The sequence below is a fragment of the Phascolarctos cinereus genome, unplaced genomic scaffold, assembly GCF_003287225.1.
Source record: "Phascolarctos cinereus isolate Bilbo 61053 unplaced genomic scaffold, phaCin_HiC Scaffold_4;HRSCAF=312, whole genome shotgun sequence".
In the NCBI taxonomy this organism is placed as follows: Eukaryota; Metazoa; Chordata; class Mammalia; order Diprotodontia; family Phascolarctidae; genus Phascolarctos; species Phascolarctos cinereus.
The window spans coordinates 456,235,642-456,255,682 of NW_027555847.1; the positions used below are offsets into that span (position 1 = coordinate 456,235,642).

A 20,041-nucleotide genomic window follows, 5' to 3' on the forward strand; every position below is an offset into this window, starting at 1 on the left:
AGCCATTGTTCACAAAAGGCAACTAGGTGACAGTGTGCATAGAGCACTGAAGTGGAGTCAGGAAGTCCTGAGTTTAAATCCTACCTCAAGCACTTACTAGCTGTGTGACCCTGGGCAAGTCTCAACCTCTCTCTGCCTCAGTTTCTTCATCTAGAAACATGGAATAATAATAATTGCGCCTACCTCCCAGGGCTGTTGTAATAAAATGAGATATTTGTAAAGGACTTTGCAAACCAAAGTTCTGTATAAATTCTGTCAATTGCTATCATTATTATTATTAGAACAGGCGAGACATGAGGAAAACTCATTGTGACTTATTGTGCTTCTCTAGTTAAAGAAAGTCTAACCATAAATACCTTAAGCCCTCCTGAAGAGTAATAGAAAATGGGCTTCATCTATTGAAGCCAGTCATCCTTCCCTATTCTTAATGTCTGGTGAGCAGCAAAAATTAGAAGGCAGGTTATGTGTACAAAAATATCAGATTAAGTTACTTGTAAAAATGAGCATATTATGAATTCTATTTTAAAATTACAATCTAGTTTTTTTTTCTAAAGCTGTTTAAATTCTACATCTGTTTTTTTTAATATAGTAAAGAATATTTTCACAAATCATTTAGTAGAACCTAAATTCTTTGAGGGGTTGTTTTATTTCTGTATTGGCACAGTGCCAGAAGCCACTTAATAAATGTGTATTTAATTGAATTGAAATAACATAACCTGTTAACTTCTGTGTGGGCTTTTTCTTTCAGGGAAAGGGTGTGTGGTAGGTCAGTTTAGGGCACAGCATCAGGAAGGTTTAGTTTCCAGTGTCTTCCTCTAATACTACTTGGGTGACCATAGCAAATCACTTAACCTCTTCAATTGGCAGCACTTTAGGGCTGCAAGTTATAGACCCAAGGGGACTGCAACACTGACAAAAATACAGGTTTTTAAATATTGGTTTAAATGAAATATTTTAACTCATTCATTTTATAGCACCTTTTTATTAGATAAATTTAACACTAATTTTTTTTTGCTAACTTTACTTCTGCTCAGAACTTCTTGCAACTCTTTAAAAGATAAAACTTTTATACTAATGCTTATTACTTGTAATATTTCAACACTAAGCATCTTGTATTCTTATTCTTTGGGCAAAGGGACATGCAGAACCATTTTCTGGCCTCTAGTACACTCTAGTACACTAAAATATACACTGAATGAGATGCTGAGCACAAAATCTACAATCTGATAATTATGTTGAGGAAATTGTGGGTAACAGTGCAAAAGAAAACCGCCCAAATTAATATTATGTTAACCCAATTCCACAATATTACAAGAACAATGAAAATTAACAATAAATCAAATTGACATGAAAAAGAAGTAAACTCAACATCCGACTTATTGAAGTATGTAAATGTATCTCTCTTGGCCATTTGGAATAGCCATGAGAATTTCCATCCATCAATTTCACAGTTATTAGAACTTGGATAGTTTACAGATAATACTAAGTGTTTATTTTACAAAACTTTCCCATACAGTTACTATAGTGTAGCTCTAGTCGCTTTTGTGGCATTCATGTCAGCATATAATATGAAAGTCCGAATTGCATTTTGTTTTAATGTAGAAGTGGCAAAACCCCCCCTCAATATAGTAATAGTAATTAATATACCTTTGTAGCAAAGATTTTCTCTACAGCTCCCTCCAAAACTGGGTGGACACGCAGAACAGGGCCGACCATGTTTGTAAGGTGCATGGCCCCACCAGTTACCCCTTAAAAAGAAAATATAACTTACCAAAAGTTTAACTTATAATTGTGAAGAGTTGAACAACCTAATATTTGAAATTCTTCCAAAAGTCAATGGACCAAATTCTGTCAGTTGGTTCATACTCTTAACCTTTCACTATACAGTTATAAAATATAGATAATTGCCCTATTTATACCTTTGAAAATGTGCAAAATAATCTGAGTACATATATTCCAATTAGATACCAAAGGATTAAATCTTGCCATGAAATATATACCTACATGCCATTCCTTGCAACAAAATCTGTTTACCTTAAAATTAAATTAGATGTGATGTGACTGTGTCACATATACTGAACTGTTTTCCAAATATTGTTCATGTTCTTTGTGAAATTATTCACATATATTGCATTAACATGAGGGAATAATTATGGAGCACAGCATACACTGAGTAAGAGAAAAGAGATCAAAAATATGGTCTCTGTATTCATAGAGTTTACATTCTCAAATTTTGCTAAAGACACTAAACCTACTGAATTTGAAAAGTAGTAACTACACTTGCCTTTTAAGATCTGTATAATATGAGCATGCTGAAAACATTTTTAAGAGTACAAGCTAAGAACAGCAGTCTGACAAATGAAAGCATTTTCAAGTTTTAAGCATAAATTTAGAAATTCATTCCTGTTTCTATACTTACTTTGGAGAATAATTGCACACTAAATAAACTGCTTTAGGCCATATCTGTCCCCAGATGTTCATATTGTGGCACAAATTAATAGCACAACCTATTCTGCTACTTGTAGCCCAAACAACCTACATGACAGGAGACAAAGTTACATCCAATTAGATAAAGAACACCAACATTTCTATGAATGAATTCCTGAATAATGAAATGTGGGAAAAGCAATCATGTATTAATCATGTAATTCTGACTGCTAATCAAGAGCTATGTGTGACTTTTGGGTCCCTTATCTTTCCTAAGTGTCAATTTTCATATTTGTGAAATGGGACTGATAATATTTCTGTGCTTTCTTCTAAGGGTTGTTCTGACAAGCAAATAAGCCAATAGATGTACATGTATTTTGTAAACTGTGGAAGATTATATTAATGCAGGGTTATTACAACTATTATCCCTATGTCCAAGGACAAGGACTGATTGGATCCTTGCCACATAAGATTTAATGAGTGATGAACTTTTTAAATGATTTAGCTATAAATGTTACTATCTAAAGACATAGTGCACTTTGTTACTTAAATTAACAACATTTTTCAGAAGAAGTCAGTGGAAATGATGCTGACAAAATATTAAAATGTTCTAGGAAGCATCTGTAGCTGCTTTTATAATTGTTTTCTTATCCTACTGAGCTTCAAAAGAGGAATGAACTTATTAAATATTGAAAAGACTGACACCAATAGATGAAATCTTCTATGGACTTAGCATAGTGCTGCCATCATCTAGCATCTATGGTAGGTATTTAATGAATGGCTGATGCATTGAACTGGTCAAGAGTTACAGAAAAAAAATAATATTGCATCAATAAACAAGTCAATAAATGAAAACAGCCCTTCAGTTTTTGTCCATTAGACAGAATGCTCTAAGATTACAGAAGGAGGTGAAATAAGTTTCTATTAAGGAAAGAAAAAAAACCCTAAGGATTAGTCTCCTGATTTATAGGCCACCAAACTGAAATACAGAAAAGATTTTATAGATGTTCTAGACCAACTACATTTATTCGATAGATCAGAAAAAATAAGAACTACAGAAAAATAATTTGCCCAAAGGCACAAAGCTAATTAGTTGCAGAATTAAAATACACACACACACACACATACACACATACACTTGTCCATTCATAAGAGACAAACAGGTAAACAGACACACATGTATATGTGTTATCTACAAAGTTTTAGTGCAGTGTTATGCTTTAACAGATTAAAATTGTACTAAGACTTTTGGGATACACTGTGTAGATACATATACATCCCTACTGGAACACAGGTTTCTTAACTACCAGCTTAACACATTATTTCTACTAAATCATGTTTCTCCATCCTATTTCAGAAAGTTTTATTTATTCCTTTTGGTTTTTTTTAACACCATGACCATTTTTGACGTATCCCTGACCCCGTTGAGCACTCTCCTGTAATAAAGAAAAACACAGGCAAAACCAACATACAGATCACATCTGATAGTTTATGTTACATTAATCTCTCCTACTTCCTCACCTATTTATTGAAAGAAAGAAGGTGTGTTTCATTATCAGGTCTCAGAATACAGACCAACACTCATTTTGAATAGATATAACTGCCTGGTCCAATCTTCAATTCTGCATATTGTGAGGGTAATGAAGGGAAAATGGCCTACAGAAATTTAGACTTAGATTGCCTTCTTTAAAAATTATTTGAAAAAGAAAGAGGCTAGCCATCAAACTCATCAGAGCAATGATAAATGAAAGTCTTAGTATACTGTGACCATCACATATCTAAACATTTTTTTTTACATTATCAGGGAAAAAAAAGAAATGGAAACTCTTGGTTTTGTATAAGTGCTATAAATAAATGAAAATATCTATTATGGTAAATGAACAATAATGGAAAGAGAAATATATAAAATCCACATTGGTTCATACATAATATGTACATTTCAAATTATATCTCTAACATTTCAATAGTAATAAGTCAAAAGGTAGCAGTGTGGCAAACAATAGAAAGAATACTAAATTTTGAGTCAAAGTACCTGAGGTCCAATCCCAGCTCTGTTCTTTACTATCTTTATGACCCTGAACAAGTCATTTCACTTCTATTGGACTCAAAGTACTCATCTGTAAAAACAGAAGGCTGGAATAAATAATCCCTGAAAATCTTTCCAGCGGTAATGCTAAATGGCAGAACTGGGAATTGAACCTAAATTTCTTGGTTCCAAATCTAATGCCCTTCCCACCATATCATAAATTCAATTATTGCTCCTAGAATAACATTGATCCAACACTAGAGGTAGAGATTTAGTCTACAGCCATAAACATACCTGAGTATAATGTGTGCAAACTGGACCAGAACATCGAAAGGGGCAATATGGGTTACATTCATGTGGATAAGGATAGGTAAAGTCTCTCACTTCATCATACCATGCTTGGACATGGAATGTTGGAGGCCTGTATCTATATTAAATAAAATCAGAATTTATTAAAACTCTAAACTAAGTATGGAAAAATACTTAATCAAATATTGTAATGAGCCATTTAATAGCCTTAAAGATAGAGTTTTGAAAGAAATTACAATCATGTTTCAAAAAAGTTTCACTTTTCTGTCACTAATTAAACCTATCTAACAGTGTAGCTATTCAGGGGCTGCTATTATTACTTGTTTGTCTAATTTAATTTGGCCCTAAGATTATATTAGTTTGCAGAGATATGTTAATATAAATTTGTATATAAAACATTCACATTTTGTAAAATTAAAAGTTTTATTTTAAATTACCTTCCCCAATGTGCCCCCAAATTCTGTCCAATTGATGGAAGCAGGCTTGCAGGTCCATGTTCCCACAGGCAAGTTTCAGCCCAGGATTCTGCAGATCTCTCCAGCTCTACATCCCATGTCTACAGTTAAAAAGAAAAGTTACATGTATGTGTATACATGGAGTTGGAGATTTTAGTAAGAACTCATCGGTTGTACTCAGTTCCCATCCTTCTATCTTTTGCATTGAGGTGTCAATTTGAGTGTTCCAAATGGAAGAATTTATTTTTCAAAAATGGGTAGGGGAATTACATTCAATGAGAATAAATATTTAAAATGTTGAAATGTATCTGAAAAAAATAGTGTAAAATTATAGAAATAGATTCTTCATAATAAAGAAAGGCTACCAAGGTTTCTTCATTCACTGATATTATTCAGCAGGTAGGTAACCCAGGGTGTAAGAACACTGAATTTCTATTACGAAAGATCTCAGTTCAAATTCCAATTCTGACACTTATTGGCTGTATGACCCTAGGAAAATCACCTAATCTTTGTTTGCCTCAGTTCCCCAATCAGTAAAATGGCAGTAGTAATAGCACCTACCTCCAAGGGTTGTTGTGAGGATCAAATGAAATATGTTCAGTATTTTGAAAATCTTCAATGTTATATAAATGCTAATTATTAATGTTACTAATAACAACAACATTATTATTAGCGATAATAAAGGAAAACTAGAACAAATCTTTTGGCTTTTTCTGATAAATCCATTACAAAATACTTCTCCCAAGGTCTCAGTGTAATATATGCATATATACACACACAAATGAACATTTAAAAACCTAAATAATATAATTTAGTTAATGACATAAGTTACTTTTGCCATTGTAGAATGGAAGTCAATTAATTAGGGATTTTTTTTAATTTGACCTCATGTACTTATTAGTAATTGAAAGATTTTAGATAGATAAAATATTTGGGTTTTTGGACACAATTCTGTGGTTACTCAGTGTCAGATACAGCAGATTTTAAAACAGTGTGCACTGTTAAATGAATAGCTTATGAACTAAACATTTTATGTAACAAGTATGAGTTTAGATTCAAAGTTTTGGTTCCAATATAGGACTCAAACCCTCACAAAGTCTCTGAAATGTCTCGTCTCAGTGTGGAAGTGACCCAGTTTTCTAGAAAGCTTTGCCAGGGAAATGTAAGCTTCAGCATGTTCCAACCTGGAAAACTTCAAATATAGGCCCAAAAAGCAACCTAGTTAGGTTTGTAAATCATTTCCAGACTATTTCATATGGTGCGTAATGAACTTTAAGGCAACAGCAGCTGTAAAAAAAAAATCTAGTCTGTCTAAATGACACTAAGAAGGTGTAATCTGCATTAGTTGAGAATTGTTGTTGTTCAGTCATTTTCAGTTGTGTCCAGCTCTGTGTAATTCCATCTGAGGTTTTCTTAGCAAAGTTACTAGAGTGGTTTGCCATTTCCTTCTCCAGCCCATTTTACAGATGAGGAACAGAAGCAAATAGGTTTAAGTGACTTGCCCAGAGTCACACAACTAGTAAGTATATGAGGCCAGATTTGAATTCATGAAGAGGAGTCTTTCTGATTCCAAGCCCAGTTCTCTAGAGAATATTGGCTCAAAAAAAACCACAGATCATTGAAGTACCCGAATAAATAGAAGAGTATAATTCAAGCATTTCCAATCCCTTGTGGTCTATCTGCAAGGCTCTATAAATATTCCTCTAGAAATCTTACTCAATTGCTTGTTCCATCTTAAAAGGATATAGGAAATAAAAACACACCATTCTGGTTATATCTAATTCTTTCACATAAGTAAATAAGGTTGGTGTCTCCTATAATTTTCTGCCTTTAAATTTCCATCTACAAATATGACTATATATCTTTTTCTTAAGGACTTTTTGGAATTTGTCTAGAAAATAATTCCTTCCCAGAGATTATATCAGCAATCGCTAATTTATGAATGTGTGATGCAGTTAATGATTTCTGTGGGTAGAGCACCTGGCCTGGAGTAAGGAAGGCTCAAGTTCAAGTCTGGACTCAGACATTTACTAGCTGTGTGACCCTAGATGAGTCATTTAACCCTATTTGCCTCAGTTTCCTCAACTGTAAAATGGGGACAACAATAGCACCTACCTCCCAAGGTTGTTGTGAGGATCAAATGATATGATAATTAAAAAGATCTTAGGACTGGAACACAGTAAGTATTATGTAAATATTAGCTATCATTGTTATTATTATTATTATTAAAAATTAATGGCAGTCTTGATTCCAGAAACCACTAAAGACTATGCTTTCCTGTCTCTAGCCTGTGTTCAGGACATTTCCAATTCCTGGTATTCCCTCTGCCATCATTTCTGAGACCTAGCTCAAATGTTATATCTTTTCCCTATTCCATCCCTATCAGCTGAGAATGCTCCCATGATCATCTGACTGTAATGTCTTGAATTTCACTGTCTGTCTCCCATGTCTGAACTATTATCCCTCCTCAACTCTGCCTCTTATTTCCCTGGCTTCCTTCAATTCTCAGCTTTTAAAAGTCACCATCTAATAGTAATGTTAATTAATTAATTAATTAATTACTAGGTTTAGCTACAGATTAATCAATTTTTGTGGCACATAACTTTCCTACAACTATCTACCAAATTATTGGAGGATTCGTGTCACTGGAAAGAAATACCATAATCAATGAGATCTCTTACATACAACTTGTATAATACTCGTTAGACCACACCTGAATGGCCAAGTATCCATGATAATGAAGGATGCCTAATACAGCTTTCACTGTTTTGAATGTTTCTATCATATTTATCATAGGTGTCATGGCTGAGAAGGGATGTTAGAGGTCATTCAGTCTGATTACCTCATTTCAGAAATCAGAAAGCAGGCCCAGAGAGACAAAGTGATGAATCCCCAAGTCCTTTCTTCTATTTCCATATAAGTTAGATTATATTTTTAATTTCTAAAATTTGTTAGCATTTGTTATATGCCAGGCACTGTTCTAAGCACTTGGAATATAAATACAAGCAAAAAGAAATACAGCCCCTCCCCTCCAGTAGCTTACTTTCTTATGGGGGAAAATAACACATTTTATATACAATTTTGCATCTTTTTTAAATAAGCATGTTCTCTTATCAGTGTTACCAACTACAGAGATAAGTGCAATCAGCATTTAAAATAAATTATTTAAGTTTCTCAGACATTTTCTGTGCCAAATACTTTGAAATGACTTCAATTAGTTTGCTTTTGCAAATCAGATCTTTAGGCAAAATAAAATATCTTAGCTGTTTCTAATCGAAACTTTTGAAATTCATGAAATAAGATCATTTGTAAATACATATTACTTGGCAAGTAAAAGAGATAAAACTTCTACTTTTTAAAAAGTATTTTTGAGACCAACTATCAAGTTATTTCTCTTCTTTTCAATGCCAGTATTTTTAAATAAGCAATTGATACCTATTTCCATTTCCCCAAATATTCCCTCATTAGTTTCCTGTAACATAGTTTCCATGTCTAGCACTCAGATAAAACAGTTCTTAATCCCAACAAATACTTTGTTTGATCTAGTAACCTCTATTGCTTCAGTGTCCTCAACTGTAACATAGTGATAGCAGCACTTCCTTTGCAGGGTTGTTGTGAGAAAATGAGATAATATTTGTAAAGTTCTTAGTATAGTGATTGGCCCATAGTAGGTGTTATAAAAATGCTTATTCCCTTTTCTTCCCTCCTTCCCCATCATGCAGTATGTCAGATATTTTTCCCACAGTTGTAGTCATCCGAAAACTTTATAAGCACGCTACCTATGCCTTTATTTAAATCACTAATCTAAAAAGAAAAGAAGCTAAAACATCATGAAGGCAAATAGCCACCTCTAGGACACTTTGTGGGAGCTCTTCCTCAGAGCTGGCATTGAACCAATGAGTTTATCCAATCAGTGCCAAATCTAGTGCTACGATTTCCCAGCTAGCATCTTTCCAAGTCCACCATCTTTGACCTCTTGGCTACATTCTTTTTGTATCTGGCTTCTACAACACTGCTTGGTTTTTGCGTTGGCTCTATGACAATTACTTCTTTATTTGCTTTGCTGGGTTATTTGGTTTCTCTTCTTTCTCCCATCTATCACCTCAATTTTCATTTTTATAATCCAAGGTTATATCCTAAACCAGGAGTCCTATTCTATGAAGTTTGGATTCAGTCAAAGGGCCGCACTTGGGGAACTAGAGGGCCACAAGTTTCCTCACCCCTGTACTAAACCTTCTGTTCTTCTTTATTCCTTAATCCCAAGATTTCAATCATCCCTATGGCTTTGATTATCACTTCAATGTTAACTATTCTCAAATCTACATGTCAACTATCAATTTTCCTTACCTGAATTCTAGTCTCCAACTGCTTATTAAAATGTCCATATGGACATTTCACAAGATTTGAGATGCTGGTAAACACCATTCCTTCACAAATGCCACAGCCTTCAATTTCTCTATTCCCCTCGATGGCATCACTATTCTCCTGATTACTGAGAATAGAAACCTTAGCATTAGTGGAAACTTATTCATGTCCTTCATTCATTATATCCAGTCACCACTTCCCACCATTGTTTCCTTCAAAATATGTTCCCACTACTTTCATTATTGTAATATCTCACTACTGGATTCCTACTGTTGTAGCCTCATAACTTTCTTTCCTCGCTACAATCTCTTCTTCCTCTTCAATGTGGTGTGCATTGGCCACAAAACCATTCTTTCTTCAATACCACTTTCATCATGTTATTCTTTGGCTCAAAAATGTCAGTTCCTCCCAACTTTCCCATGTACTTCTCTGGCTGACTTTCAAGACTGTTCATAATCTGGCATTATATTACCTATCTAATTTTATTTTATTTTTCCAAAAGCAAACGTTAGACCAATCATGTTAGTCTCCTTACTGTCCTCTAAAACATGCCATGATATCTCCAAGTATGTTTTTCTGTTATCAGTCCTACCACTTTAAATATCCTCTCTTTTGCTAACTATACAAATCCTATCCATCTTTGAAGTCCCAGCCAAGTCCCATTTTAGGCCTTAATGATCACTTCATTCTCTGCATTTAAACTCTGTACTATATATTCCTGAGAGGGGATGTGCCATAATAGTTAAATAAACCAGTCAGAAAGACTTCAAGTTCTGATCCTGATATATATAAGATGTGTGACAAAAACAAGTCATTTAATCTCTCAGCATTCTAGACAGCTCTCTAAGAGTTGCAGAGAGGGAACTGACCTGCATTTATTTCCTAACCTGTAAGTTTTCTATGTGAAAAAAAAAATCACAACTCCAATTCCTAACCACATTTTAGCATTTAATTATAGTGGTGTGTAATTGACAGGCCCCAAATCTATTGTTGAGTTAAGGGGATGTCTACCCCAAGACTGTGAAGACTTTCCCTATCAGAATGGGTAGATGACAGACTTCCACTTCCAGGAGCCAAGATGGTGGGGTAAAAAGGTAGTCACTCTCACCCTCTCCTGTCAACCTCTGAAAACCCAGAAAATATCACTGCAGGGAAAAAAAGAAAACTTGGAATAGCTGAACCACAAGAAAGATGGGGAACAGCAGTACAGCAGCCCAGCAAAAGGGTCTCCCAGGGCCTCAGCAAAAATAAGGGAAGCAGCACTACAAAGGGCCCCAGGCAGATGAGCACTTTGCAGCATTCATCTGAAAGAAGATGAAGAAAGCAACCTAGGGTCTTCCTAAAGTCCCAGCCTTGCTGATTCCAACCCAACACCAGGTAAGCTGTCAGAACCCTACAGACTCCAACTTGCAACCAGGAGGCGATCCTGAAGCCCAGGGGGGTAGAGTGGGCAAACACCAATACCTGAACCTCTAAGTGCCTCAGTGAGGGTGGGGAAACCGGTGGAAACCATCTCAGAAAACTAGCAGGTGCCTCAGCACTCTACCACAAAGGAATCTCCCAGTGCATCAGCAGAAACGAGGGAGGCAACATTGCAAGGAGCCCCAGGGAGATAAACACCCTGCAGCACCCATCTAAAAGGAGCTGAAGAAAGCAAAAGGAAAGGAAAAGCAGGCAACCTAGAATTGCCTGAAAGTTCCAGCCTTGCTGATTCCAGCCCAACATCAGGTAAGCTGCCAAAATCCTGCAGCCTCCAATTGCTAACACAAGCGGCCACAGCACACAAAGCCAGTGACCAAGACCTAGGCTCCCAACATAAAAAGCTTGGGGCAGTGCCCTCTGCTCTCCAACAGGAGAGCTCAATCTCTTTAAAGGCCAGGGAACAAAGAAACCATGAGTAAAAAGAAATGTACCATAGATTCACGTTATGAGAAGAGTGAAGATCAAGACAAATTCTGAAGAGGACAACATTGTCAACAAACCCACGTTTGCAACATCAAAAGGGAATGTGAACTGGTCTGAAGCCCAAAAAGCCTTCTTCAAGGAGTTCAAGAAGGATTTTAAAAGTCTAATGAGAGAGGTAGAAGAGTCCTTAAAAAATACAATTGGCCAATTGGAAAAAAAGTACACTGAAGAAAACAAGTCCCTAAAAAGCAGAATTGGCAAACTGGGAAAAAAAAGTACACTGAAGAAAACAAATCACTTAAAAAATACAATTGGCCAATTGGAGAAGGAAGTACAAAAACTAACAGAAGAAAACAATCTGTTAAAAACTACAATCGGACAAATGGAAACTAATGACTCTATGAGAGAGCAAGAATCAGTCAAACAGAAACAAAAAGATGAAAAAAATAGGTGAAAACGCGCAAAATACCTTATCGGTAAAACAACCGACCTGGAAAATCGATCCAGGAGAGACAATTTAAAAATTATTGGACTACCTGAAAATCATGATGAAAAAAAGAGCCTGGACAGTATCTTTCAGGAAATCATAAAGAAAAATGCCCTGAAGTCCTAGAACCAGAAGGTAAAATAACCATAGAAAGAATACACCACTCACCACCTGAAAGAGATCCCAAATTGACAATGCCAAGGAATATAATAGCAAAATTCCAAAATTACCAGATGAAAGAGAAGGTGCTGCAAGCAGCCAGAAAGAAACAATTTAAATATCATGGAACCACAGTCAAGATTACACTGGACCTTGCAGCTTCTACATTAAAAGACCACAAGGCATGAAACATCATATTCCATAAGGCAAAGGAGCTTCGATTGCAGCCGAGGATCAACTACCCTGCAAAAATGAGCATGATTTTTCAAGGGAGGAGATTGATATTCAATGAAATAGAGAACTTCCAAGCCTTCCTGATAAAAAGGCCAGAGCTCAACAAAAAATTTGATCTTCAAGTACAAGACTCAAGAAAGACATAAAAAGGTAAGTGGGACAGAAAGATACAAAATGTTGTTAATAAGGGCAGGCTGTTTACATTCCTACAAGGGAAGATGACACTTGCAACTCTTAAGAACTTTATTGTTATTACAGCATGTTAAAGGATACATTCATAAAGGGGGAGGGTACTAGTTGACATTGATGTAATGATAAAAAAAAACTAATCAAGTGGGTTAAATGGATCCAAGTAAATTGATTAGTCTGATCTTAGAAAATGTACTGAGAAAGGAGGAGGCAGACAAGTGTAAATTACATTAGAGGAAAAGACAGAAAATCGTATTACAACAGAGGGAAAGAAGGGGGGGGAGCATTGTTTGAACCTTATTGTCATCAGATTTCACTCAAGAAGGGAATAACATAATCAGTTAGGTATAGAAATCTAACTTGCCCTATAAGCAGTAGGAGGGTAAAGGGGAAGAAAAGGGAAAGGGATGATAGAAGGGAGGAGAGACAGAAGGAGGTGGTGGTCAAAAGCAAAACACTAGTGGGGGGGAAGGAGAAAGGAAAAAGAAAAGCATAAACAGGGGGACACAAGGATGGAGAAAAAGACACAGATAGTAATCATAACTGTGAATGTGAATTTTCTTTTCTCTTCTCTTGAGTTTTGTTTCCTCTTTCTGATGGTTCCTCCTATTGGTTTTAACTTTTATTTACAACTTCATTAATGTGAAAATATGTTTAATAGGAATGTAAATGTATAGCCTATATCAGATTGTGCACCGTCTTGGGGAGGGTGGTGGGGAGGAAGGGAGAGAAAAATTTTAAACTCAAAAGCATATGGAAGTGATTGTTCATAAATCAAAATAAATCAATAAAAAAATTTTTAAAAAAAAGAATGGGCAGATGACACCATTTTTTTTTCCAATGGGCAATGAAAGTGGCCAAAGCAAGCACTGTGGAGCACTTAGAACTTGATCAGACATTAAAGATGCCAAGGTTATCCACTGTCATCTTGACTTTTGTCCTGCCTCACTCAAATCCAATTCACCCACAAATCAAGATCACCTGTAATGTCATTGGTCCCCTTTGAAAAAAAAGGACAAACAACAGAAGACCTAGGTCCTTTCCATCTCAAAATCTATGATTCTGTAAATTATTGATAGAATTGCAAGTTTTTCAAACTCCTGTTTTTCAAATTCCATCCTTGAATCCCTCCTCTGTTCTCACTCCAAATTCTCAATTTCCCCTCTTGGAATGTGACATTGTATTCAATACTTTGTCTGTGATCTGTCTGTTTAAGAGAATAGTGACACTGTTAACATTCTGTACTACTAGGCCACCAATAGACAGGTATATGGCATATAGAATGGTGTCCTTGTTGGCGGTCAACTTTGGAAAGTCAGGGAAAACACTGAATTGTTTGACAATGCCAGAAGCCAATGTAAAGATTTGTCAGTACACAAAATCATGGCTCAACAACCCGGAATCTACCAAAGTTTAAAGAGCCAAGGAGAAATCCTTCAGGCATAGTAGTGAGTGTAGTCTCTTTATAGCAAAATCAATTGGCTTCCATAACAATAGAGCAATCAGTCAATTATCACAACTACACCAGAGAGGGCTTAGCCTAAATCAGGGTTCCTAACAAGTCATCAATGAGTTATTAAGGTCCCTATGTATCTGAAACAGGTATGCCTAGAAGACATTAGAAGATGTTGTCATGGATATAGTTGTTATTAACTTCATGACACAAAATCATCATTGTAAACAGCTCTTTGTTGCTTTCTGAGTGAGGAATCTTGCAACACAGGCCAACACGTAAGACTTTTTGACCACAAATGCATAATTTTTCTAACTCATTGAGATTTTTTAGGGGGATGTGAGATAATAAGGGGGAAGGACTTTTGATTTTCTCATTTAGCTGCTCTTCCTGAATTGGTATCATTTGAAAATTTGATAATAATAACTTCCAGGCCTTCATGAAAAACATTGAAAAAAGTGTTGAAAAGGCCAAAATCAATGATGGAGCCACAATAAGCAATTAAAGACCTTTCTCTGGGTATAGAGTAACCACTAAATAATCTTTGCGTGTGACCATTCCCCTACATTTTCTTGGTTTAAGTCTACAATCTAATAATTGTATTGATTGGTCAACTGTAATTTAAATAAAATACTAAAAATTCGAAGTTAGAATTCTATATGATAACTTTAGCTAAGTAGAATAAATCTGAAACAACAAACCCTAACCCTTTTGGTCCTAAAAGTCTGATTTTAAATGTGTAAATGTTGAATATATGTTATAGGCAAGTTTTCATTTTTAAAAATACCTGACAAGTGATTACCTATTAAGCAAACAAAAACAAAAAGCCAAGGTAACTACAAAAATAGGAATTGGTAAGTAATTTATCATAATTTGGAGGCAAACTGTTAGAGGATTTGGGCCAGCATCTTTGTCCCTAAACAAACTAAGACTGATATTGGACTCATTTTAATGCTTCAGCAACATTACTGATTTACTCAATATTAATTTAGAATTATTCCAAAATTATTAATTAACAGAACTAAAAGGGTCATTAGAAGTCATCTGATTCAATTCTTATCCAAATCATGCCTTTTGTCTATATAGCCTTTGTATGAAAACCTCTAGTGAAAATTCATTACCCATTCTGAGACAACCTAATATATTTCTGGACAACTCTAATTGATATGAAGTATTTTGTTATCTTGATTCACACTTTATCATCTTGTAACTTCCACCCATTAGTCTTAATTTTGCTTTTTAATGCCAGATGAAGAAAAGTTAATCCCTCTTCCATGTGACTATCTTTCAACAATTTGAAGATTGTTATCATGTCCTACCTAAGTCTTTTATCCAGGTTCAACATTTCTAGTTCCTTCAACCAATCCTCTTATAGCACAGTCTCCAGCTTTCTCACTACCCTTTTCTGGATATACTCCAGCTTTTCCATATTCCTTCCAAAATGTGGTGCCTAGAATTGGACACATTCTCTTGAAATGGTCTTTCTATGAGGCAGTACAGTAGAATGATCATTTTTCTGTTAATGAAAACATTACATCTCTATTAATGCAACTTTCTCTTGCCTTTCCTTGCCACATTATGCTAACTAACTCACTGAGTTTCTGGCAGTACCAAAAGGAGCCTTTTTTCTCATGAACTGCTTGCTCACCTTATCATACCTAATATAAGCTTGTGCAATTAATATGTTTTTAACCCAATGATCTCTTTAGTGCCAAATCCCATGATTCTCACTGTTCACCTGCCTCGACCTCTCTGAAACATCTGACATTTGATCAACCCTTCCTCATGAATACTCTTCCAGCTCTTGGTTTTTATGGCATCACTGTCTTTTGGTCCCCCTCTTATCTGCCTGATCACACTTCAATCTGCCTTTATGAATCATCATTCATATCTCCCCCCTAACCACAGATGTTTCCCAAGGCTCTATTTCAATCATTCTGGATCCTAATCCTATTACCTCTCCCTTGAAGTATATGTCTCCAAGCTTTGAACCATCCACAAATTTGCCCTCCATGTGTTCCCAAAACACTGAACATAACAGGCCAAGGAAGGAGCATCCAGATGTCCATTACAGATATCTCCTGCTTCAATATGATTCCCTAATAAATCATCTTTGTCTTGGTTCATTAAGGTAGTTCTGAATCCACCTCACTTTATCACACTTCAAAGAGTGTCAAATGCTTTTCTAAAATCTAGATATAACATGGCTTTGAAATTCTTCTCATTTATTGGTCAAAAAAACCCCAAACAAACAAGCAAACAAATATGAAGTTAGTCTGGCACTCTTTGTTCTTAAGGAATAAGTTCTAATTCCTCTTCTATCCTTTATTCTCTAGTAATCTTACCAGGAATCAATATTAACTTTCCTGGCCTATCATTTAAAGTATTCAGCTTCTTGCTCATTTTTAAACATTAGAATATTTGCTCATCTTTAGTCTCAGTGTTTTAAGATTCCTCAAACACCATGGACATCAATACATTCAAAAATCCATCAAGTGACCTGGCATGTAGATCATCCTTACTTGATGAAAGCAGCTAAATGCTTTTATTTTCTGCTAATTTATCTTATGTTCCCCATTCCTGTTAATTATTTTATTTATGGTTCCTCATTTGAATATCATCTATCATGATAGAAAAAACTACCTTGATCACCTGTCTTGAAAGTAAAAACTCTAAATGTGTCTGCCCTTTGATACATGAACAGAATATTTTGAATAGTGCCCAACATAAAGTTTTATTGAAATATTTTTATAATATTGTAAGTCAGCAACAGTATTTGAAATTTTCCCTTTTTGGTTGCATATAATACTGTAGGTTAAAGCTACCAATAGCTCCTAACCACTTCCATTTAACTGCTGGTTAGTCCCCACCAACTCCTGCTTAAATGTAGGTTTGCAAATTCAGACAAAATGTTCAGAAAGACTTTTTCTCCCAGCTGTTCACCAAAATGTATTTTAAAGCCGACCAGGCTCTAAGAATTATGTCACAATAGATATCTGACCTGAATGAAACTTCATCTCATAACTGCATCTATAATTCACACTTTCATAGAATAAAGCATTATTGTCAAAATAAATATTTGTTAATCCTTTGACCCCCAATAATATTTTCCTGGAAAACCATCCAATTTAAATAGAAGGCATTATTATCTTTTTTTTCAGAATACTTGAGACAGCACTTTTAAAGTTAAACACACACTCCCATCATAACTTGTGATTTTGGTAGATATATGCTGGGAAAGGGGGGTGGGGCAGAATAACCGGCTGAGGGGTCAAATCTGGATGCTGCCTATTTTTGAATGGCTTACCAGCTAAGGATACTTTTTACATTTTTAAATACAATAATACTTTATTTACAAATGTAAAAACCATTCTTACCTCAGTGGCCTGACAAAAGCTGTAAACTATAATTTGCTTACCCCTGATGTAGACATTTGCAACCACTTTTAGCATCAATAAAACATTAAACGTCATCCCTCATGACAAGTAAGACATACATAATTTAGAAAACATCCAGAATAACTCCTATCTTATGCCATTACTGGCTGGCCAAAGAACCAGAAGAAATGCAATTTTTTAAATTTTCAATAAATTAAGATATAAGTGGTACAGTGAGAAGAGTGTTGGTTCTCTAGTCAGAACCTCTATGAAATCCCATCTGATAGACTTATTACATGTGCGACTTTGGTCATATCACCTGTACTAACTTTTCTCTTTAAAATGAGTGGATTGGACCATATGCCTCAGAGGTCCCTTCCAATTCTTGCTCTATTATCTGATTCTATCACCCCCCCACAATGGTTATCACTATACATTAGCAAGGAATAATTATTAATGTGAACGTTTCCTTTTATTCCTCTTTCCATGGGAGGAGTTAAGCTAACACTTTACTGGTTCAGTTTATAACAAACCATACACTACACCAGTGCTAAAAAAAATGTGATCTGTATAACATTACCATACCTCTCAATGAACCTACAATGTAATAGGAGAGGAAGCTACTTGTACACTTATGACTTTTTTTCATTTTTAAAATATGAATGGGGTAAAGAAAAAGATCTCTCAACTTGTTGCTACAAGAAAGTTGAGTGAAGTAAAAATACTTTCAGCCAGAGTGTAAAGGAGAATTGAAGAACGCTTCATAGAAGAGATGAACTCTAGTTGCATCTTGAAAGAAAGAAATTAAACAGAAGAAGAAGAAAAGGAGTTTTGCATGGAAGGAAAGTTAATTCTATCCAAGACGGACAGAGTAAGAAAAAGCATGAGAATAAGAAAGGACAGGTTGAGAACAGAGAAAAATGCTGAGTCTGAGTGAATAGTACAGTTTGGCTAGGATACAGAATACATGAACAGAATACTATAAGATAAGGATAAAGTCAAAATTGGAGGAAGAGGGTAGGATAAAATGTTGGGATAATGAGCTTACACTTCATTCAGTATGCAATGAGGAGCCACTAAAAATTTTCAAAATGAGTGAACTGATATGATCAGATTTGAGAGCATTAGAAATTTGCTTAGACAGTCATACAGAAGGATTAGAGAAAGAATACAGTCGGCTTCCCGAGTAAGTAAAGCCAGTCAGTACATCATCAGAGTGGTCTATGCACTTGTAAGTGCCTGAATTATAAGTGGTTGAAGTAGGAGTGGAAACTAAAAAAAAAAAGAGAGAGAGAGAGAAATAAAATAAGAAAAAAAAAGTCTTCTGTAATAATAGGACTATTATAAATTTGCTCCCTTCTTTCTCAGAGTTTCATGATAAAGTTAAAAGAAAAAAGGAAAGGAAAGGAAAGGAAAGGAAAGGAAAGGAAAGGAAAGGAAAGGAAAGGAAAGGAAAGGAAAGGAAAGGAAAGGAAGGAAAGGAAAGGAAAGGAAAGAAAGGAAAGGAAAGGAAAGGAAAAAGGAAAGGAAAGGAAAGGAAAGGAAAGGAAAGGAAAGGAAAGGAAAGGAAAGGAAAGGAAAGGAAGTGGGAGTAATGTAAGTCAAAAAGTGAGGATACATTAAAACTTTCATTGAGCATTTCATAGCATAAAAGATCCTGATGAATGGAAGATGAAAGAATGGAAAATGGCATGCTAAATTTAATATTATTTATGGTTTAATAGTAGGCAATAATAGTTAGCATTTATATTGTGCTTTAAGGTTACAAGGTGCCTTACATTTGTTATTGCATTTTATCCTCACAAGCCTAGGAAGTAACTGCTATTATCACCCCCATTTTACAGATGGGGAAACTGAGACAGATGTTAAGTAACTTTTTAGGGGGTCACACAACTAGTAAGTGTCTGAGGATGGCCTGTCGTCTTCCTGACTCTAAGACAGCTGTCTTCAAAAGTTATTACTTTTGAAATCTGATCTATCCTCAGAAGGCAGGATAAATACCATCTTCTTCTTCTCTGACTTCTCCCTGCTACATACAGTCAGTCAAGACTTTCATTATCTCTCTACCACCTCCATCCCTGGAATGGCTTTTTACTTTCTAATGCAATTATACACAAATAACAAGAATACGAATAATACATGATTGTGTCTACCCATCCCCTCCCAACCCCCCACCATATTATAAATGCCATGGCAGCTGAGCCCAATCTTATCAAAAATGTGTGTTCCCCCAGCACTGAGCATAGAGCTCTGCGCATAGTAGGTACTTAATAAATGCTGTTAATTTATAGTTAAAACCAATTAATAATCATTTAGCTGAAAACTGGCAGTTTCATATTTCTTCTACCTAGTTTTATATTTCCCCCTTTCACACACACACACACACACACAAACACCTTTAGAATGTATGCTGAGGACAGGGACTGTTTTGTTGCTGCTGGGCTTTTTTCTAAACTTTCTTTGTATCTCTAGCACAGAGCCTGACATAGTAAATGCTTAATAAATGCTTGTTAATTGATTTAAAAAGGATAGCTTTAATAGTGAGAATGTTTTAAATTAGTTGTCTTACTTTGAAAAAACATTTTTAACTCTCTGATGACAAGAGATTTATTTTTAGAAAGAATACTGTCACAAATTTTATTATCTTCAAATGTT

At 35.2% G+C, this 20,041-nt stretch overlaps 1 protein-coding gene across 1 annotated transcript in view; it reads right to left on the minus strand.

Moving 5' to 3' along the window:
• CRISPLD1 (cysteine rich secretory protein LCCL domain containing 1) overlaps positions 1-20,041 on the minus strand; it is a 50,578-nt gene that overhangs the window by 19,271 nt on the left and 11,266 nt on the right. The window contains exons 3-6 of the mRNA XM_020971059.2: positions 5,200-5,318; positions 4,748-4,880; positions 2,420-2,535; positions 1,648-1,748 (exon numbers count right to left, since the gene is read on the minus strand). Coding sequence (XP_020826718.1) covers positions 1,648-1,748; positions 2,420-2,535; positions 4,748-4,880; positions 5,200-5,318 — 469 coding nt within the window. The remainder of the gene's footprint in view (positions 1-1,647; positions 1,749-2,419; positions 2,536-4,747; positions 4,881-5,199; positions 5,319-20,041) is intronic.